The sequence below is a fragment of the Juglans regia genome, chromosome 12 (assembly GCF_001411555.2).
Source record: "Juglans regia cultivar Chandler chromosome 12, Walnut 2.0, whole genome shotgun sequence".
Classification (NCBI taxonomy): Eukaryota; Viridiplantae; Streptophyta; class Magnoliopsida; order Fagales; family Juglandaceae; genus Juglans; species Juglans regia.
Genome location: NC_049912.1, coordinates 3599626 through 3623746, shown reverse-complemented (window position 1 = coordinate 3623746; position 24121 = coordinate 3599626). Strand labels below are relative to the sequence as shown.

The following is a 24121-nucleotide window of genomic DNA, read 5'->3' as shown; positions in this document are numbered from 1 at the left end:
TGTTAATCGTTTTTCCAATTACTCTTTAAAAGATCTAGGCTTTAGGCTTTTAGCATGATGACAATCATTTGTAGTTAATATGCAAATATAGAATGATCATGAATTTTTCATTTTCTTGTGGTGGGATTTTTCATATATTAATTATATATATATATATATATATATGTTTGGTAAAATCTATACATTAAATGAGCTTGAGATCAAATTCATAAGGAGGATTTGGGAAAAGGGCAAGGAAAAAAACATCAAATACCAGTTCAAACTAAAACCAGATGCAACAAATTCAATCCCATTGTGATTAAATTTAGAACGCCATCTGTCCTCAACCCATTTATTTAGCACTACAGAGCCATTGTGCTTTGACTCTCACACTTCTGAAAAATGTTTCAACATTTTGAGAGCTACAGAGCCACGTGTGTAGTTTCAAGAAAAAAAAAATCTCAGTTGCAGAAATGATGATGATAAGCTAATCAACACAAAAGGGATTTCCAATACACAGAGAAAGAGCCAATGTCAACATCACCCGGCAAAATGTGCTAAGACTATACCTAAAAATAGGATAGAAATTCAACAGAAAGGCTAGAGAGAAGAAAATCACGAAGAAAACAGAAAAACAGTTCAACAACCAATATCAACCCAAACTCAAGAACCCTAACGGTTCAAATCATCCATACCTTCTGTACGAGAGAGATTGAGACACCGAGAGTCAGAGGGTTGAGTGCGAGAGGGTTGAGTTCTGAGAGGGGAGTGTCTGAGAGAGTGAGTGAGAAAGAAATGTTGAAATGCCCGAGTGGATGTCCGAGAGAGAGATTGAGAGATCGAGACCCCAGAGTGAGACTGAGGGCAGAGTACGAGAGGGCTGCCGGCTGAGTTTTGAACTTTTGAGAGGAGAGTGTCTCAGAGATTGAGTGAGAAAGAAATTTGAGAGCTTGAGATTGCTAAAGGAAGTGAGAGAGTCTGGAAGAAGGTCATTGATAGAAGAAAGCAAAAACGACGTTGTCTTTTCAATAAATACGGTTATCGGGTATTAACTAATTTAGACGAGTGATTTCAAAAGTCAAACATAATTCTTCTGTTTCACACTTGTTTCGTTTCGGGTTGGGTTATTCGGTTCGGGTAATTCGGAGGCTTCGGGTTGGGTCAGTTAAACGACTTAAATTTACACCCCAAATTCTGCCTCGTGCACTTTTTTGGTAACATTTATAATTATGACTGGCTATGAAATGATTTCTTCTAGCTAACTAATAACCTTCATGCATGCATGAGGCTTCATCCTCTTATATTAATTGCATGCATGCAGGAGTCCTAGTACTCCAGTAAATGGTACGTATTAACTGCATGCATGTACGTGTCCTTTCAAACAGCTAAGCTTGCTTGTTATATAAATCACTCATGATCATCAATATGTACGTCCTTTAAGGATCTATTCAGACTCAAACAGTTGCTAGGACTCCAAGACTTATCAATACAGCAACAAACTCAAGATCAGTTCCAACTCTTATCAGTTCAAAACTATAGGAACAAAAGATAATTAGATAACTATAGAATCAAGTCTGTAACTAGAGCACATATCCTTTGTACATATGCTTTGTTGTACTCATCATCTTATCATGTAAACTCTTTATATTTTAATCAAAGCAAACAGAGGAATTATTCCGCCAAAATCATTGTTTCATACTTTCTTACTTGGTACTAGAGCCTCCAGGTTCACACCGTTTTTCTATCCATGGTGTAGATGTAAACTTTTGGCTAGGACAAGTGGACTGAGTGAATAAGATGATAGAGTTTATCTTATCTTTGGTTTTGTAATTTGGATGAAATTAAAACACTTTGACTTTATCTATGACTATTTTGATTTTATTTAGAGGTTGTTAGATAATGTTTTGGATAAGTAGTATATGTATCCAAATTATAAGGAGTCTAGAATTACCCTATGAAGAATTTGAATGAAAACTACATCTGTTGAGAAAACTTAGTGCCAGGTGTCAACAGACGCATCAGCAGAGTTTTTCACAGCAGAGTCCTTCTTTCAGCAGATTGCTACTGTAGATCAAATTTCTACCAGACTCATTCAGTTAGCAGAGTCCTACTATAAATCAATTTTCTATCAAATTATTTATTTAATGGATCCTATTGGTTATGATCTGCAGAGATTTCGACCTTGGAGATTTTGGAGTCTTTCCGAGTGCTTATGTGTGAGAAACTAGTTATTTTTCTCTCATTGAGTGCATGCTAACTCCATGTTGGAGTTTTATTGATTGAGTTCAGCCACTGTAGTTCCATGAGAGAAGTCAATAGTTTGAAGATCAGCAGAGGTTCTGGCTGGGCAAACGGGTCATTTTTTGGGTCAACTAAGAGAGTCAATTAGCAAAGATTTTGTAATTGAGAATTACTTGTAACTTATTTTTAAATAATAAAATTAACTTTTCTGGGTTTGACTGTCTCATAGGGTTTTACCTTGGAGTAGTTCTTCAAAGGGTTTTCCTTCGTAACCAAAATTGGTGTTACGCACTTTATTAATTATTAAATTAATAGCATGTTTGACAACTAAATAATTTTTTGAGTGAATTGGTAGATCTTTGTGTTACGTTACATGGACATTTGGGTAATTTAAATTGGTATAAGAGCTTGGTCACTCATTCAAGTGTGATCTGTGTCCCTCTGTAGATCATGTCATTATTATATGTCCTGCCACACTTTGATAAGAAAAACTATGCTTATTGGAAAGTTCGTATGAGGGCTTTTCTCAAGTCTTTGGATGAACATGTGTGCTATGCTGTTGAATGAGGATGGACTAAGCCCGAGACATCTCTTGATGCTTGGACTAGAGATGAGATCAACAACTAAAATTGGAATAGTAAAGGATTTAACGCTATTTTCATGGTTGTATCTCCCGATGAATTTAAAAGAATCTCATTGTGTGATATTGCTAAAGAAGCGTCAGAAATCTTGGAGGTTACACATGAGGAGACAAGAATTGTAAAAAATTCAAAATTATAGTTGCTAACCTCAAAATTTGAAGAGATTAAGATGCTGGAAGATGAAAGCTTTAATGATTTCTATACTAAACATAACAATGTTGTGAATTTCAGGTTTAATCTCGACGAGAAGGTAGAGGATTCAAGGATCGTGAGAAAGATTTTAAGGTCCTTACCTGAAAGATTTTGCCCAAAAGTTATAACCATTGAGGAAAGTAAGGATTTGGATGCTTTTAAGGTTGAAGAACTGGTCAACTCCTTACAAATATATGAGTCATCTCTTCCTCAAACAAGAAAATGTAAGTCCATTGCTTTAAAAACTGTGGAAGAAGATCGAGATGATTTTCTAAGGAAGAAAACCTGAATGATAGGATATAGATTTCGTTGCAAGGAAATTTAGAAAATTCTTATTTAACAAGAAAGCTAATGGAAAACAAAAATGAAGTAAGAAATTTCCTGCAAAGAAAAGTGATAAAGAAAAATGGAATAAAAATAAATTTGAGGGAAAAGATAAGATAAAGTGTTATGAATGTTATGGATATGGTCATATTAGAGTGGAGTGCCCAAACTTTAAGAAAAATAAGAGAAAAACATTGAATGTCACACTTATAATTCATAATCTGAAACTTCTAGTTCATCGTCTAATGATGAAAATTCATTTATATCTTTTACGATTGTTGTTGATGATTTTCCTAAAATTGTGCTAACAAAATCTAAAAGTGGTGATGATGACAGTGACTCGGATATAGCTCTTATTGATGCTGACCATGAGCTAAGTATATAGGAAGCTTACAATGATTTATGTGAAGAAGTGGTCAAGCTGAGAAAATTAAATAAGAAATTGTATAAAAAGCTCACAGTTGTGGAAAATGAGAAGAGTAACCTGTCTGTGGCACTAAAGATATCTAAAATTAAAGTATCAAGGTTACATGCGCAACGAGAAGTACTTGAAAAAGAGTTGAAAAAAAATTCAAGAATGCAAAGAAAAAAAATGCAACTCAAAAACTTGACGAGATGTTGAGTTTTCAAGAATCTAATTGTAATCGTACGGGTTTAGGGTACATGACTTCCCAATGTATGGAACTTAAAGCCTCATCATCCGCTATCACTTTATCAAAAGGTATCAATTTTATTAAAGGAAGTCAATATGAGGAAGCTCCAAAGAAGGTCGTGTCTTAAACTCATGTTCCAAGAGCCACATACGATAGATCAAAGACAAAGAAGCTCAACCAAGTTAAGTCCGAATGTAAGTTTACTCCTACTTGTCATTTTTGTGGTATGCTTGGTTATATAAGACCACACTGCTTTAATTTAAGAAAAATTACAAGAAAAATGAGAAACTTAGAAAACAAGGTTGATAACTTGAGTTAGCAAATAATTACCATAAGTCGTAAACTTAGTGAGCTAGCAGATTTTTGTCTTTCCAACAAAGAAAAAAGTGTGCAAAGTGGGTGGTCAAAGAATATGTTGTGTGACATAAATTGATAGGACCACTTGTATGTTCTTGTATTCCTTGCATATCATTAGTTTAGGACATGCATTTCACTTTCTTTTATTTGTTTGCATTTTTTTTTTTTTGGGTTTAGTCGAGTAGTCTTTTATTTATTTATTTATTTTTTCGTTTGGTTTGGTTGAGTTGTCTTCAATATTTTTTTTATTTGTCTCCCAATTCAGGTTGTTTTTTAGTTGAGCAAGGTGCAAGCTTCGTGTGCGTGCCAAGTTTTGAGCATTCGAGTCCTCACATAGTCAATTCCTTGAAATGAAGCATCTCTCTATCTTATGGTTCATCTTGACAAAGTGAAATTATAATGCACTGTAAGGAACTCACTTTCACATTCTTTATTATTAAGTTCCATAATTTTCTAAGAGGTGCTCATCAAAGGGGGAGTCTATGCCTTAAATTGACTAATACTAGTTGAACTTAGTACTAAAAACAAGAGATCTCTCTTGCCGGACATAAATGTTTGATCCATATAAAAAAAGTCAATGTTTATTCATTGCGGAAAAAAAAAAAAAAAAAAACACACCCTACACGGATCTATCCCTTAAGTCCTTAAAGAAAAAATAGTTGCTCTAATCATTGCGAAAAAAGATGAGCAATAAAAATGGACATATCAAGGCTTGTGCAAACTTATGTTCGGAAGAGATACTCTTTCAAGTATTTAGACCCTAACATAAAGTTTGACTTTTAAGGTGAGAGACAATCTCTTGTGAGTATCTATGGGAAAAAAAGGGGGAGACAAGAATGAAAAATTCATATATATGAGTCATTGAAGCAAGTATTCTCGCTCACACACTCACATGAACTTTGATACTGATGAACTTATGAGGTGTGAACAACTATTGTGATTGTTGCAAATAAGAGAGTGTATTTTATTTTTGGCTATGTGAGTGATACTATGCCTAGACTTGTGATGCACTCAAGCATGTACATTGACTCAATTGTTTTTTTAAAAGAAAAAAAGAAAAAAAAAGGAAGAAAAATAATTTTTGAAATTTTTTTGGATCAATCATTTTTAATCTTTTATTTTTATATTCTTTGTTTTGTTGGGTTGTTTGGTCTTTTTTTTTTTTTTGTTCATAAGTCTGGAATGTGTGTTTTAGTAGGCCTGTTTTATTTGGTCTGAGAGTTTACGTCCTAATGGGACTTTGAGACAAAGGTTTGTGCTTGGCACATTAATCTTTAAGTGACTTAGGTCACTTAGTTCCCACGATAGGCACCCACCCCCCAATATTCTCACTTATGACTCTTCACTATTTCTGCGCTAGCCAAACACTATATTACATGTCTCTCATGATTTTGACTTGATTGTGTGTTCAAAATCGAGGAGACCTCATTCATTATACGACTCTCAGTCAAGGTAAGTGATCTCTTTGATTAGCTTCTCCCTTTCTCTAGTTCTAGTGTTCGGCACACACTCATTTGCAAAGTTGTGGTGTTTGGTTTAATTTGTGACTTGAGATTTGAGATTTGAGATTTTTTATGTTAGAGATATGAGTAAGTGTATTTTCTGAAGTGGGCCTGAATTTTTAATGTCCCGAGGAAGGAATTTTGATAGTTAATGCTTTATACACTTCGGTTTTCATGCTATACCCACCAAGTGTTTGATTTTTTGTCTCAACCAAAATTTCTGATGTATTTGTCAATTTCTTTATATGCATTCATGTTCATTCCTCATTTTACTCTCATTGCATTGTAGAGTTGAGGTTCTTCATGTTTGTGAGAGGGTATTCTCAAGAATTTTATTCTCATATTCCCACACGGTATTTAGCATTGATATATTTCTAATGGCGATGAGATTTAAGATTTGTCAGATTAGTGACAAAAAGGGAGAGATATTACAGGAGCAAATTGATTTTTTTGGTATTGTGAAATTTAAGGGGAGTTGAAGTAAGTGTGTTGCTGAGAGGGAGTTGAATGAATTTTTGTTATTCTGTTTAATAAAGTATAATATTGAGGGCGAGAACTAAATTCTAATTTATTCTAATTTTGGACAGAATTTTGTTGTTGGACTAGATCATGGTTAGACTTTGAATTGGATTTTAAATCTTGTGAATTTTGATAGTACTAATCTTAGTCACTGTTCTATGTCAATATTTTTTATTCATGATTATTTGTTTCGAATTTCTACTGGGTTTCTTGGTCTGTTGTTTGTGCTTTTGACAGGTTTATATTACATTCATCAAGTTGGTTTTGTCATCAATCTGCCAAAGGGGGAGATTGTAGATGCAAGACATTCAATAGTTAGCTTTATCACCAATCCGCCAAAGGCAGATATTGTAGATGTAAAAGTTTGGCTAGGACTAGGTGACTAAATTGATAAGTTTGGATATGACTAAGTGAATAAGATGATAGAATTTATCTTATCTTTGGTTTTGTAATTTGGATGAATGTAAAACATTTTGACTTTATCTATAGCTATTTTGATTTTATTTAGAGGTTGTTAGATAATGTTTTAAATCAGTCAAAAGTGTATGTACTGAATTATAAGTAGTATAGAATTATCCTTTAAGGAATTTAAATGGAAACTACATCTGCTGAGAAGACTTAGTGTCAGGTGTCAACAGATGCGTAGCAGAGTTTTTTGCAGCCGAGTCCTTCTGCCAGTAGAGTTCTACTGCAGATCAAATTTCTACCAGACTCATATGTGTGAGAAACTAGTTATTTTTCTCTCATTGAGTGTGTGCTAACTCCATGTTGGATTTTGATATATTGAGTTCAGCCACTGGAGTTTCATGACAGAAGTCAATTGTTTGAAGATCACCAGAGGTTCTGGCTGCTATTGCAGAAGAGGAGAATGGGTCGTTTGTCAGTCCAGTAAGAGAGTCAATTAGCAAGGATTTTGTAATTGAGAATTACTTATAACTTATTTTCAAATAATAAAATTGACTTTTCTGGTTTATCTATGCTTAGGGTTTTACCTTTGATAGGGGTGTAACCGGTCCGGTCCGGTCCGGTTTTGGATAAAATCTATGACCGAACCGGTATGTACAGATTTTGTATTTTTCAAAACCGATTACACACCGGTTACCCTCCTAAACCGGTACTTCTGGTTTTACCGGTTTTCGGTCCGGTCCGGTCCGGTTTTCCGGTTTTTTTAAAATATAAATTTCACAATTTATCATTAAAAAATTTGTTTATAAAAAAAAATTGATTTAAAAAAAAAAAACTATTTTATACTTTTATTAATATATTAGATTATATAATAGTATTAATATTAGACTATTGGTATAGTTATAAATTATTTATTAGTATTAGTTATAAACTTTTAGTGATTTAGTATTAACATTTTATGTAATAATTTATAAATTATAATAAGAAATTATTTCATATATGAATATATATGTTATATATAAAATTTCACATAAAAATTTATAATTATACATTATATATAAAACTTATATATATATTAATATTTAATATATATAAAATATTTTGTATAAAACTTATATATAAAAATATTATTTTTTATTTTTTTTAATCAACCAGTCCGGTCCAGTCCAAAAAATCCCGGAACCGGCCGGTTTTTACATTTTAAAAACAAGTTCCGGACCTGACCGGTTCAAAACCGGTAAAACCGGTCCGGTTCGGTCTGATCCGGTCCGGTTTTTCGGTTTGAGTTTACACCTCTAACCTTTGAGGAGTTCTTTAAAAAGTTTACCCTCGTAACCAAAATTGATATTACGCACTTTATTTATTCTATGTTACTGCTTAATTATTAAATTAATTGAATGCTTGACGACTAACCAATTTGTTGAGTGAATTGATAGATCTTTGAGTTATGTTACAGGGGAATTTGGATAATTTCACAAGGTATCCTCCAGCAACCTATCACTAATCTCTCATGCTAGCCTTTCTCTTCCTAGCATCACACATCCTGCACCTATCAAGCTGGATGATACAAACTACATGATGTGGGTATGTTCATTCTTACTCATCTTGTGATCCAATGGCTTGTTAGGCATTGTTGATGGCTCGAAGCCATGCCCACCTAAATATCAATATGTGCCTAACACAAAGGAGTTTGATCAATCCTGCTTTCACCATTTAGGAAAAGAAGGTTCAGTATATTTTGAGTTGGTTTATTTCCACACTATCTAAGAAAGTAATCTCTATTTTCTATGGGCTAAATAGCTCACGGCAAGTGTGGTCTGCATTAGCAAATCGATAAGCCTCTTCATGTTGATCTCATATCAATCATTTGCTTCGCCAATTGCAAAATCTTCGCCAAGGGAATAGAAATTGTGTCGAGTTTGTTCGTGCTGCAAAGTCCCTTGTTGATCAACTGGCTATCATTGGCAAGCCAGTAGAAGATGAAGACTTGATCTCCTACATTGTAGGAGGCCTCAGCTCTCATTACAATACCTTTGTGACCTTCTTTTCCTTCGCTACAAGGGAAACCTCTATGACCTTGGTGGAATTTCAATCGAAATTGTTCAACATAACATATGTTGGATAATCAAAACAACTCATATGAAGGTGGCTCCTTTGCTCTCTACTCACAAAAGCCAACAAATAAGCAGAAATATGGAAGCACCTCACAGCGCAGCAGCACAAGTACTCCTCTGCAACCAAAGGCTCAAACTCAAAGAAGAATTATCATCCTGCACCCAAAGTAGGCAGAATTATGGACAAAACGCTACTATCACTAACCGCATCCCTTGCCAAATATGTGGGAGAAACAATCATCAGGCCCTCGATTGCTTCCACCTCATGGACTATTCATTTCAAGGTTGTCATCCACTAAGTGAATTTTCTGTTATGGCTGCCCAATCAAATTATATGCATGAAGACAATGAAGAATGACTTGTGGATAGTGGATCTAACAACCATATTGATGCAGACTTGAATAAGCTGACCTTGCAACAACCATACCAAGGAAATGATACAATTGCAGTAGGCAATGATAGTGGATTCCACATTGCTCACACATGTTCTTATACCTTTCATTCTAAAAATTCCTTTCGCTATCTTAATGATATTTTACATTGTCTTGAGGCCTCAACTGACCTCCTCTCTATCAATAAATTATGTCAGAATAATCATTTTTATTTTACACTAACCAACACTCATTTGTTGTAAAGGACAACCTCACCAGGAAGATCCTCCCGCAGGGTGCCAATAGAGATGGTTTGTATCCTGTGCAACTAAACCCTCTAGACAAAAATAAAACCAAAGCACACATGACATTATTGGGAATAAGAACTTCTGCGGTAGTTTGGCATAATAGATTGGGACATCCAAATGCTCAAGTTTTGCAACACCTTGTCAAGACCAAACAATTGCCTATGTCCAATTTAAATCTAAATAAGTCTTTGTGTAATTCATGTCAAATTGCAAAACACAAACAACTCCCTTTTACCGAGTCTACTCGAGTCTCATCATGTTCTTTAGAGCTTGTTCATAGTGATGTAAGGACATCACATATTTTGTCAATAAATGGTTACAAGTTTTATGTACTCTTTTTTTATGACTACTCTCGTTACTCTTGGTTATTCCCATTGAAACGCAAATTCAAGGTGTTTGAGACATTTTTCAAATTTAAGTGTGTGACTAAAAATTTCTTCTCAACCAAAATTAAACAACTCCATACATATGGTGGAGGAGAGTATACATCAACTCAATTCACTAAGTATCTTGTTGATCATGGAATTTATCATAGATTAACCTGCCCACATACATCCCAACAGAATGGAATAGTTGAAAGAAAACATAGACATGTTATTGAGACTAGACTTAGTGTTTTGGGACAATCTCATCTCCTTATGACCTATTAGGTTGAAGCTCTTCACATTGCTGTCTATTTGATAAATAGCTTGCCAACAACCACACTTCAATTTTCATCACCCTTCACTAAGCTATTTCATCAAGAACCAGACTACACCACCTTCAAGATCTTCGGTTGTGCTTGCTACCCACTACTAAGACCATATAACAAGCACAAACTAGAGTTTTAAAGTAAACAATGTGTCTTTCTGGGTTATTGTTCAAATCAAAAGGGTTACAAATATATTGATTTAGTCTCACACAAAGTGTATGTCTTAAGGCATGTGGTGTTTGATGAGCTAAGGTTCCCAGAATAGGATCAACTTGCATCTACAGCTTCTGCTCGAGAAGCATCTTCCCAAAGAGGTATTGTTCTTTTTCAATAAATACTATCTATGACCATCTTAGTGCCTCTCTCTCGGCACCAATAGCTCAGGAACAAATCATATAGACTCCATCAAACTCCCTTGCACCCATAGAACCTGCACAATCCAATCTAAAAAGTATCTCAACCCTTGAATTGGATACTGAACCTTTAGCACATGCCTCTCCTACTTAGCAAACAGGAAATCACTTCCTTCCCTCTGCTGAACCATCTCAACCAGCTACTGAAACATCTCTTGTTCAAATACTTTCACAACAAGCAACAAACTCACCCCAAATCATAACTCAATTCATGACAGGAAATCTTAAACCAAAAGAATTCCTAGACTACCACCTTTATCTCTTTGCCAAATCCACTAAGCATCCATTAAAAGCAATGTTGGTTGCCAAATTACCTCGTGAGCCTCACACCTTTGCCCAAGTTGTATCATATCCTAAATGGTTTGCTGCTATGGAAAGTGAGTTCCAGGCCTTGCAGGAAAATGGAACTTGGTCCCTTTGTCCACGACCACAAGATAGAAATGTTATAAAAAAAAAAATGGGTATTTAAGCTGAAGCAAAAGCTTGATGGCACCATTGAAAGGTATAAGGCTAGATTAGTAGCCAAAGGGTTTGAGCAACGAGATGGAATTGACTACACAGACACTTTTAGCCCTGTTATTAAGCCTTCTACAATTCGACTTTTATTACCCCTTGTTGTCACCAATGGTTGACATATTAAGTAACTTGATGTATCCAATGCTTTTTTGCATGGATACCTAAATGAAGAAGTATTTATAGAGCAACCTACTGGGTTCATTGACAAAAAGCTATCTAATCATGTGTGTAAACTCACCAAGGCTCTTTATAGGCTTAAACAAGCTCCTCGTGCTTGGTTCCATAGCTTAACTCAATCCCTTCTTAACCTTGGATTTACAGGTTCTGTGGCTGAGCTGACACCTCATTGTTTATGCTTCATCAATTTGGGTGCTATTGCATTAGCTTCTAACTCAATTTTCCATGCAAGGACTAAACATATTGAAGTTGATTATCATTTCATTAGGGAGAAGGTTCTTCACAAGGATATTGTAATTAATTACATTTCCACTAATGATCAGTGTGCTGATGTTTTCACCAAGGGCCTTACTGCTGGGAGGTTTCTAATTCTAAGAGGCAAACTCATGGTTGTTGCACCTCCCATGAGATTGAAGGGGCATGTTAATGATCCTACTGAGACTCAAACAGTTGCCACGACTCCAAGACTTATCAACATGGCAAGAAACTCAAGATCAATTCCAACTCTTCTCAGTTGAGAAAATATAGGAACAAAAGATAATAAGATAACTATAGAATGAAGTCTGTAACTATAGCACATATCCTTTGTACATATTCTTTGTTGTACTCATCATCTTATAACTTAAACTCTTTATATTCTAATCAATGCAAATAGAGGAATTATTTTGCCAAAATCAAAATTTCATACTTTCTTACTCGTGCTTCTTATAATCGATGGATCGATGAGTCTTCAATTATTCCTCGAAAAAATCACATGCATTAATATACTTCAATTATATCCTAAAGACATTAGAACGTGCATGCTTGCTGTTGCAGCATGTTGATTCAAAAATTTTATGTACAGTCAATTTTACGTATTTTTTACATATTTTATTAATATTAAATTAATACAGTCAATTATATTAGTGAAATGTACAAAAAATATGAAAAAAATGACTATATATAATAGAACTCTATCGATTGGTAGTCGTCGTACGTTGATGCATGATGCAGCTTGCCCCCCAGCACTACCAAATATTTCAAACGATATTTGAATATAATTTCTATGATCTTTCTCATCTCTATGCAATATTTCGTATCAGTAGTACTCATGATGCTGTTGATGATGTTTACAAAGCATCCATGATATCATTATTAGTTGTGGTTCACACGTTTCTCTCATCTGACTCAGCTTAACTTTTTTTTTTTATCAAAGTTGGTTTTATCCTATATACGACGCCATCCGACTTCCACAAAATTATTCAATTAAAACACTTCTCAAAATTATTACTTTTATTTTGTAAAAACTAATTCTTTAAAAATAATTCTTAATAATCGTACGAATTAATCAGAGATTCATAATATATCTCACAATTTGTTTTTTAATAAGGCAAGTGGTGGTACTTAGGAATTAAACTTGAAAAGAAAATGGACACTTTATGATTAATTCGAGGATAAAAAATTAAAATTACGCGGCAAATCTTCGATCGATTCTGTCACTATATACATATATATATATATATATATATATATATATAGATCATTGATTGATTGAGATCACCACTTCATTAATATACAATAGGATAAGGACTTGAATAGTATTCATATTTAAGAAATCCATTTATAGATATTTATAGATAAGATCATGCCAAACAAAACAAAACAAATAAACTATTGTCATTGATTGATGTCTAATTAACTTACTTAAATGTCTAACTTTAAAACATAATAATCCAATCAAGATGAATTCTCTCCAATCTCTCTCTCTCTCTCTCTCTCTCTTCACTATGGCCTCTAATTTTTTCTTTTCTTTTCATTTTGTAAGGAGGTGGGGTTCAAACCGTTTTCCATTTAGAAAATCGGGCTATAAGCCATCAGACCACTAGACTCTTGACATACTATAGCCTCTAATTAATTTGCTGAATGCACAAATCAAAGTCATCTAAGATTTTTAGGAGATTCTATGACATATATATATAATAATATTATATATATATATATAATCTTAATTATTATTCTCAAATTAAGAAGTTGAGATTTTAAAACGTACATCAATAATATTTATAGTTATATATGCTAGCTAATACAATAATATTTATGATATATATTTAGAACCTAATTAGGAATTTGTAAGACTTTTAATCATATATATATATACATATATATCCTAATTAAATAGGTGTTCCCTTGCATGTTAAATATATGCAACACTAAAAACTTTAGAACATATCCTAAAGACTTAATATATATTTGTGTGGGTTTCAAAAGATGGAATATTTCTCTTTTTCTCATCCATCTGGCTTTTGCTATCATGAGTGATCAGGATATGTTCTTAATGTTTACAAAGCATCGATCATTACTGTGGTCCACAAATTCCCAGCTGACTCAGCTTAACATAGAGAAGATACTTGGGTCTTATCTTAATTTATACTGGTCAATGAAAGCTGACGTGTCTTAGCTTAAAAGAGACAAGTGAAGCATAATTATGTATGTTTAATAATGCAAAATAAACAACATACCTAGCTAGCAATTTCTTTAAAGATCTAGTTTAAAGAAGCGATATAGTCATAAAAATTCACGAAAATAAATATATAAATTGACATAGTTTTATATAATACGTTATATTTATTTTATAATAAAAATAATTTTATAATTTAACATACTACATCAAGTTAATCAGTTTATAGATTTATTTTTAAGACAATGTTAGAGCCACCGAGAAAGATGACCCCTGCATTGTTCCGAAAGTGCAAATTGTACTTATCTTTTTTTGTTTTTTTTTTTTTTCCAAACATTTTTTAACCCCTTTAAACATTTTTGGAAAAACAAATACAAATTCATTAAAAAAACATTTATTTAACCATTAAATAAAACACACACAGAATTCAACTTCTCTCAAGGAGAGAAACATTTTCCTTATAAAATTTTTATAAGATATCTTTACGAATAAATCATTTCTTATAATTTATTATAAAGTGATATTTTCATGTTAGTTTTTTATTGAGTAATGTTAGATACAATCTCTATTTTAGAGACTGCAATGCAAGTTTAAACAATTTTATTTTTAAATTTTTTTAAAATTACAAAAATATCTCTCTTAAAATGATATTTTTTCTCATTTAATAAAAGGCATGCACATACAGTCTTCAAGTGGGGACTGTAAATAAAATTTTTCCTTTTTATTTGTGTAATCCACAATTGAGTAAGGGGTTTGAGGAATTAGGTGCCAACATTCTTTTCACAATGAAGGGAATGTGGAAAGTTGAGGGGGAAAAGGTGGACACTTTGATTAGCATCGAGGAAACGTAGTAAATCATATTTGATTTGGATAAGGTTGCTCTAATAAATTTAATTACAATGGACAATGGTGTTGTTGGTCAGAGGAATTACAATTGTTTGAAATAATCGAAGCTGGTTATTAAGGTATTAATGTGGAGAATGTTGATTATAAATATATAGTTATAGAGCTCACATCCTCACAATAATATTTCTGTTGTACGTGGAAAATTCCCACAAAATTCTTTACTAGAAAACAAACAAAATCGTTTATTTAGATTTATGTTTCTTCTTAAAATTAGCGTATTGATACCTTCTATTTCACTTGAAACGGATATATTTTATTTAATGTAAAATATAATATATTTTTATCATTATTTTAAAAAAAAAAACTAGATTGTTTTTTCAAAAAAGTAATAGAAAAATACTTTGAAAAAATGTTAAATTTACTAGAAAATTTTGTTTTATTTCTATGAGAATGCAAGAAACTTAATAATTGTATCTAGCATTATAATCTAGATTACAATAAGAGAAGTTATACAACTATAAAAAGAAATTCCATAAAAATAAACCAACAAAATTGGCATAGTTTTATATGTTATATTAGATTTACTTTACAATAAAAATAATTTTACAATCTAACGTACTGCATCAAATCATGTCAATTTATAGATTTGATGTTTAGATAGTGAGATGAGATCATGAAATGAGATAAGAAATCTGGAAATAATTGAAATAGTTTCTAAATAATAATGAAATAGTTTGAATTAAGATGTTTTATGAGATTTTAATAAATAAAAGAGAAAAAGTTGAATAAAGAAAATTATAAAGTTAAAATATTATTAAAATATAATTTTTATTTTAACATTTATAAAAATTAAATTATTTTTTATATTTTATTTAATAGTTTGAAAAAATTATAATGATTAAATAAAAAATATTTAAATTTCAAATATTGGGATGAGATCCATCTAACATCCTGCCTTATTTTTGTGGATTGGCTAGAGAGTTTTTAGCATATGAATTCATCCTATTTAATTATTATAATTTTATTAAATTTTTATATAAAATATAATAAATAATTTAATTTTTAAAATTTTAAAATTAAAATAATAATAAAAAATTCTAATAATATTTTATAAACTCATTTTATTTCCGCTGTCGAGGATAACTTTGTCTCTGAAAGGCAGCTGTATATACGTGTCAGAGCGTACGTACTGTGCCAACAGTGTGTGCTTCTAATTCGTACTAATCCAATTCCGCAACCAAACAATTTTCTTCCCAGCTAAGAGACTTTTTCAGGGCGATTCTCAACCTTTGAGATCTGAATTCCGTATATTGGTTATTCTGTTGCTGATCTAGTTGTTGTAATAAATCCGACCCCTTGAATCTTTTGAAACTCATCTCCCGAAATCCTCAGATTGAATTCCCAGCTTATGTTACTTCTATTCCCATGAATTTGACTTCGACTTCTGGTTCTGATATTACTTTTCTTTCCCTTTATCTCTCCCATAAGATTTACAGATTCATGTTCAAGTTCAAGCTTTAAGCCAAGTTCAGGTTCTGGGTTTCGGATCTTTTGGTATTTAGGGTACCGGGGTTGTGATGGGTGCGAATGTTTCCGCTGGCGTGTCGGAAATGGATCCACCAATGAAGCCCGGGTTGGGGGATATCCCGGAGAGCTGTGTCGCACTGGTTTTGATGTACTTGGACCCCCCTGAGATTTGCAAACTGGCCCGGTTGAACCGGGCTTTTCAGGGCGCTTCTTCTGCTGATTTTATATGGGAATCGAAGTTGCCGCCGAATTTTCTGTATATCATGGAAAAAGTGTTTGATGAAGAGACTTTGGCGAAATTTAGGAAGAAGGATGTCTATGCTAGGCTTTGCAGGCCTAATCCCTTTGATAATAACACAAAGGTGAACCCCACCTCCTTTCTCTTTCTTGTTCTGTGCATATATCTTAAGATTTATTCCCATTTTGTTGATTCGTTGGGAATTTCGTTTTGCACAGGAGCTTTGGCTGGATAAGAGTTCGGGTGACGTTTCTGTCTCTATTTCGTCGAAGGCTTTAAGGATTACCGGAATAGATGACCGGAGATACTGGAATCACATTTCGACAGAAGAAACTAGGTGAGATGATATTGGAAAGAGGATATGGTTTTTCCCATTGTATCAGTTGCATTATTTGTGTCATAACAACATGTAGTTACTCTTTGTAGTGAAGTTTTAAGTACCTGGAGCATTTCTCTTTGATCTAACCTTTTTTTATTTGTTCACGTCCTAAAATAAGCGTAGTTTTTGTAAGAAATGGAAATGGAAAGGAAAAACTTGCAGAGGAAAACAGCAGAGGAAAATGCTCTCTGTGTGTTTTGTTAAAATCGTGAAAAAGAAGATTACAAGGTGTGCTACTATATACAATTGCCAGAGAATAATCTAACTGCCTACTAAGTCTGTAAAGACACTAATACCCTTTTCTATACAACTCAGCAAAGAAGAAACAAATGAAAAATAACAGAAAAATCAAAAAACTCTAGAGCAGAGGTAGCACGATTTTATACAAGCTATACAATGATAGGCTCCTTGCCTTTCTGTTTGTGATGTGCTGCTCCATGTTGTTCTAAATCATTTTTCTGTTTGTGATGTGCTGCTCCATGTTGTTCTAAATCATTCTTCAATACCCCCCCGCAAGATGGAGCGTAAAGATTTACGACTCCCATCTTGGATAAGTGTTGATTAAGAATCTTTGAAGACAAAGCCTTTGTTAAAAGGTCAGCAAGCTGATTGGAACTAGGAACAAAACGAGTACAGATGCTGCCTTCTTGGATCTTATCACGGATTAAGTGACAGTCGAGCTCGATGTGTTTTGTTCGTTCATGAAAGACGGGGTTGGCAGCGATGTGAAGAGCAGCTTGGTTATCACAGTGAAGAAGAGCAGCATGAGGATGAGGTACTTGAAGTGCAGACAGAATAAATCTAAGCCATGTTAACTCTGAACAAGTAGCTGTCATTGCTCGATATTCTGCCTCAGCTGAGGATCGGAAAACAACCGTTTGTTTCTTGGACTTCCAAGAGATCAAAGAAGAGCCAAGAAAGATGCAATATCCAGTCACGGAACGCCTTGTGTCTGGACAAGAGGCCCAATCCGAGTCACAATAAGCTTCAAGCTGAAAAGAAGAAGAAGTGGGGAAGAGAAGGCCTTGTCCAGGAGCACCTTTGAGATATTTAAGAATTTTCTGAGCTGTTAACAGATGTGTATCAGTGGGGTTAGCCATGAATTGACTTAAGGTTTGAACACTAAAGCATATATCAGGCCGAGTGATGGTGAGGTACAAAAGACGACCAATTAATCTTCGGTACACACTAGGATCTGATAATGGAATGCCTGTAGATGTATTGAGCTTCAAGTTTTGATCCATAGGAACTTTAGTAGGTGTGCTGCCCAAGGTACCCGAATCTGCAAGGATATCCAATTTGTATTTCCTTGGGCACAAATGGATCCCTTTTTCTGATCTTGCAACCTCTATACCAAGGAAATACCTTAAAGGGCCAAGGTCCTTGATCTTAAACTTGCTATGTAGAAAAATCTTTAAATCATGTACAGAAGTCAGATCATTACTCGCAACAAGTATGTCATCAACATACACAAGTAAAGCAATGAAGATGCCATGTGTGTCTCTTGTGAAAAGGCTATAATCAGCCTTAGATTGAGAAAATCCAGATTCAAGTAAAACAGTGGAAAATTTAGAATACCACTGCCTTGATGCTTGTTTGAGTCCATATAAACTTTTGAGTAACTTGCAAACTTGGTGTGGAGATCCTTTCTTGTAACCAGGAGGTTTTTGCATATAAATGTCTTCATGTAAGTCCCCATGCAAAAAGGCATTATTTACATCAAATTGATGCAAATACCAGCCTTTAATTGATGCAATAGCTAAGAGGCATCTCACTGTGACCAGTTTGGCAACAGGTGAGAATGTCTCTTGGTAGTCTATCCCCTCAAGTGAGTGTAGCCTTTGGCTACTAACCGTGCTTTCAATCTTTCTATAGTGCCATTAGAATTATACTTGATTTTATAGACATACCTACAATCAATGGGAACTTTTCCAGGTGGTAAATCAGTTAGTTCCCAAGTTTGATTGTCTTCCAAAGCAGCCAACTCAGTATCCATGGCTTGACACCAGCCCGAATCTTTAATGGCTTGTTTGTAAGTTTGTGGTTCAATGTGAGTGGAAATAATAGTGGAAAATGCTTGATATGGAGGTGAAAAAGAATGATAAGATAAAGTATGATGAAGTGGAAAAAGATTACCTGAAGAAGGCATTAACTTCTTGTGCAACAATGGGATAGGAGCTGTGAGAGTTGTCTGCTGACAGTGATAATCCTGCAGGTATTTGGGTGCACTTCGAGTCCTGGTTGATCTGCGAGGAGGGAGGTGAGCTGGTGGAGAAGAAGATGATGAAGCTAGAAGTGTCAAAGGGAGAGATGGTGAAGAGATAGTAGTAGTGGAAGATGGGGTTAGGGAAGAGGGATTGATTGTCTCGGGTAGTGAAGTAACGGGGATAGGAGTATGAGCTGGAGGAAGGATATTTGGTTGCTGAATAGAAATGAAAGTGGGAGGAAGTGTTGCAGTAGTTGGAGTGGAATTGTGTATAGGTAAAAGATGGGAATGAAGGGAAGGGAATGTGGTGTTAGAATGAGGAGAATGAAAGGGAAAAATGGTTTCATGGAATTGGACATCTCGGGATATAAAAAGTTGTGCAGTTAATAAATCTAATAATTTATATCCTTTAACTCCAAATGGGTAACCTAAAAAGGCACACAACCTTCCTCGTGGATCAAACTTCTTTCTCCCATGGGAGAGAGTAGAGGCAAAAGCAAGACACCCAAAAATTCTCAAATGATTGTACTTGGGTGGGGTATGGAAAAGGATCTCAAAAGGACTTTTGTTGTGAAGTAAAGGGGTGGGAGTCCTGTTTATGAGATACACTGCTGTTAAGATACAGTCACTCCAGAATTTGAGGGGAAGATTTGAGTGAAATCTTAAGGCACGAGCCACATTCATGATATGTTGATGTTTTCTCTCTACGATACCGTTTTGTTGTGGTGTTTCCACACAACTTCTCTGGTGGATAATGCCTTTATTAGAATAGAAATCTTTCATTTGGAATTCAGAACCATTGTCACTCCTTATAACTTTTACTTTTGTTTTGAATTGAGTCTCAATTAAATTGTAAAAAGTGACAATACAAGTCCTTGCATCAGATTTGTGTTTAAGCATATATACCCAAGTTGTCCTAGAGAAGTCATCAACAATAGTGAGAAAGAAACGAGAACCATCAACAGCAATAGTTGAATTGGGATCCCAAATGTCGCAATGGATAATATCAAAAACATGTAAAGATGAATGATTAGAGGATGGAAAAGGAAGGCGATGTTGTTTTGCTAAAGGACAAATGGAGCAAGGAGTTTGATTATGAGAATGCAAATTGTTTGTTACAATAGGATCATTAATCAAAAGCAATCTGGAAAATTATATGTGGCCAAGCCGATAATGCCATAAACTAGAAAGGGAAGCTGTGTGAGTGGCGGAAGCAGAAATGGACTGGTCTTTGGATAAGAAAAAAGGCCAAGCATCAACCAAAGCTGAAGGTGACACCCGTGACCTGAGCAGGTGATAGAGACCTCCTCTTACTTCACCTATCCCAATCGTTGTCCAAGATGCTAAGTCCTGAAGGAAGCAAGAATTGGATAGAAAAATTAGACAACAAGAAGTATGTTGGGCAAGCTTCTTAGCAGAAAGTAAATTGAACTGGAAGGAAGGCACACACAACACGTGAGGCAGCACTAAGTGCTCAGACAATTGCACAATACCAACATGAGTAACAGGAACTGTTTCTCCATTTGGTAACTTGACTTTATAAGAAACTGCAGCAGTAATGGATGTAAAAAAAGAGGAGCAACAAATCATATGATCTGTTGCCCCAGTATCAATGATCCAAGGTGTAGTGTTTGAAATAGAATAATGTTGTGTGTGTGTGCATGAACAAGTAGCCATACCAGAAACGCGGGAATTGCTGACATTATTAGGAGATGAGGAAGAGGAAGGCTGAGCAATAGAAAGTGAAGCCATGGCAGAGTTGCTTTCTTGGGAATGCAATAGAGCAAGTAATTGATTATATTGGCTCTTGGTCAGAGCCATGGTCTCAGTTGACGCATCCTCATTATCAACTTCTGGTGGTACGCAAGATTGAGTGGCAGCTGCGGAAAAAATCTTGGACTTCCCATGAAGCTTGTGCCCAGACGGATATCCGTGTATTTTGTAACATTTGTCCACATTGTGGCCAGTCATGTGACAATGTGTACACAATGGAGGTTCAGCATTGCCAAGCTTAAAACAATTATCAAGTGAGTGACCCTGGATTTTACAATGGGAACAGTATGGTCGATTGGGTTTGGGATTACCAGAGGCAGTGACTTTAGCAATGGGTTTGGTGAATTTGTAAGAAGACTTGGCCATCATAACCATGAGATCAGAGGGGGAAGAAGGAGAAATCATTTGGTGGTGGCGTTCTTGCTGCTGAACCATAGAGAAAACACGGTTGAGGGGAGGTAAGGGATCAAGAAGCATAATCTGGTCTCTTGTAATTGAATAAGAGTCAGATAATCCCATAAGGAACTGAATGACACAATCTCGGTCATAACGAGTATGAAGAATTTTCAGTTTGCCACAATCACAATCAGGGAGAGGATCATACACAGCAAGCTCATCCCATAAGCCTTTAAGGCGACCAAAGTAAATACTAATAGAATCCTGATTTTGTGATAAACTAGCTAAATCACGTTTGAGCTGAAAAATGCGGGGACCGTTTTGTTGAGTAAAACGATCCTTAAGCTCAATCCATAAAATACTTGAATCATCAACCAACGCAAGACTTGATTTAACGGAAGGACTTACAGAATTTTGCAGCCAAGAAACTACCAAATCATTGCATCGTTCCCAAGCTTCAAAGAGGGGATCGGAAGGATCGGCTGGTTTAAGAAGTGTGCCATTGATGAAACCGAGTTTGTTCTTCGCACGAAGAGCTCGACTGATGGCACGCGACCAGCTGACATAATTATCAGCGGTGAGAAGATCAGAGACCAACGCAGCGGCTGGATTATCACCATTCTCAATTCGGAATGGGTTAAATGGGTCAGAAAAATTGAGGAATCGCGAAGAAGGATTGTTCGCGTGTGGGGATGGTGGAGGGGTGGGCACTTCAGTATCGCTTGTCATTGGATCGAGGGAGCTCTGGTACCATGTAAGAAATGGAAATGGAAAGGAAAAACTTGCAGAGGAAAACAGCAGAGGAAAATGCTCTCTGTGTGTTTTGTTAAAATCGTGAAAAAGAAGATTACAAGGTGTGCTACTATATACAATTGCCAGAGAATATTCTAACTGCCTACTAAGTCTGTAAAGACACTAATACCCTTTTCTATACAACTCAGCAAAGAAGAAACAAATGAAAAATAACAGAAAAATCAAAAAACTCTAGAGCAGAGGTAGCACGATTTTATACAAGCTATACAATGATAGGCTCCTTGCCTTTCTGTTTGTGATGTGCTGCTCCATGTTGTTCTAAATCATTTTTCTGTTTGTGATGTGCTGCTCCATGTTGTTCTAAATCATTCTTCAATAGTTTTAGCGAATTTTGATTCGAGTGTATATGTCCTGCATGAGATTTTCTCTTGTACATGAGAAACGGCAGAGGCAGAGATTATAAACCCTTTTCAATGCAGATTTTGATCCTCTTCATGCGTTTGTTGATTCAACTTTTGAATTAATAGTCCTTGTCTGAGACTATGGTTGGCATGGATTAAGGTGTAGGCTTAAATGCTCTCTATTCATAATAACTTTCAATGATCATTACGTAAATTATCTTAATCATGATATATATGAGGTATCTATATTTTCTCAACAGTCTCTGTCTCATTTTTCGATATGACAGATGAATTGCCGGGTTTGTCATATCTTTTGGTTTTGAAGTTAGAAACAGGTCATATTTTAGGTTTTACCCTGTTACTGCTACAGTACTGCCCAACAAACCACACACTCTTAACTCCAATTTTGCCTATTCTCAGTACTTCTCTTTTATGCTCTTGTTTCCTCATGTTATGTGGACTTGAGATGAATTAACTTATCATGTTTTCTTGTTTATAGGTTCCAGACAGTGGCTTATCTCCAACAAATCTGGTGGTTGGAAGTAAATGGTGAGTTTGAGTTCCAATTCCCTGCCGGCACGTATAGTATCTTTTTTAGACTCCAGCTTGGGAGGTCCTCCAAGAGAATGGGACGTCGGATTTGCAATTCCAAGCACGTCCATGGCTGGAACATTAAACCTGTAAGCTTCCAGCTAACAACAGCTGATGGTCAACACGCTGTGACCCAGTGCTATTTGGACAGTCCTGGGAACTGGGTCCACTACCACGCCGGAGACTTTGTTGTTCAGAACACCAATGCGTTGATGAAGATCAAATTTTCCTTGACTCAGATTGATTGCACTCACACCAAAGGTGGTCTTTGTGTAGACTGTGTGTTTATATACCCGAAAGTGTCGGGAAAGAGCTAGATTGTTTAGTAGGCAGGAAGAGCTGTAAAAATATGGAGATGTGCCGCCCGAAAGTGGTGTTTGTAGCCCCAGAAAGAAGAACATTCAAATTACAGTTGCGTTTAGGGGGTCCCCATTATGTTCTTTAAATGTATAAAATTGTGACTTTTTTTCAGATTGTTTGCGGTTGCTTGTATACTAAACAATAAGATGCTTCTTGATTAATTTAAGAAGATTCAGCATGTGTTTTGATAGTGTTTCATATGTTTCGTAGATTCCCCTGCTGTTTCTTGTTCCCTAGTCTCCGATTAGGTCCTCCGTTGAACCAAAAAAGACAATTCATTATGTTTCTTGGCTTCTTAACTTCTGGGAAATTGACAGCTGATTTTGAAAATACTGCGGCCGGCAATTCCGGTTCTGGTCTTTCTCCTAGGGAAGTTTTGGGGTTTGTTACCTCTATCTGCGGATCTCTGTATTCCTTATCCAATCTGTTTGAAAGAGTTGACAACAATTCGAGGAATTTTCAATGCCTGTTCCCTGGAATCAAGTACCCGGGAAAAAGCAAAAACCCCTTAAAATAAGGATAAGGCACGTTGTTGGGTTGACGTTTCTGGATTGCGGCCAGGCCATATAGCATCCAGTAGCATAATGGAGGTCTGACTATGCTGGCATTAGCTGGAGCTAGACTTTTACCATTGCACCTGCAACGTCAGTGCATGTTTTGACTTTTATGTAAAGCCAAGTCCTATTCTATGCTATTCTTGCCCTAGTAGTGAAGGATGAACCAGTGTGGTTGCAACTTGCTTCCTGGGGGAATTGGGGACTGAATGGCAGGAAGCTACGCATATTTATTACAACCTCGAAGTTCAGTGGAA

The 24121-nt window shown here is 35.2% G+C and overlaps 1 protein-coding gene across 1 annotated transcript; it reads left to right on the top strand.

The window, feature by feature from the left end:
* The first annotated feature begins 15863 nt into the window (after positions 1–15863).
* LOC108998282 (F-box protein PP2-A13-like) lies at positions 15864–23508 on the top strand. Its single transcript, XM_018974801.2, has 3 exons — positions 15864–16575; positions 16670–16788; positions 22859–23508. Exons 1-3 carry the CDS (start codon positions 16264–16266, stop codon positions 23265–23267), a joined length of 840 nt encoding a protein of 279 aa, XP_018830346.1. The 5' UTR covers positions 15864–16263; the 3' UTR covers positions 23268–23508.
* The last annotated feature ends 613 nt before the right edge of the window (positions 23509–24121 follow it).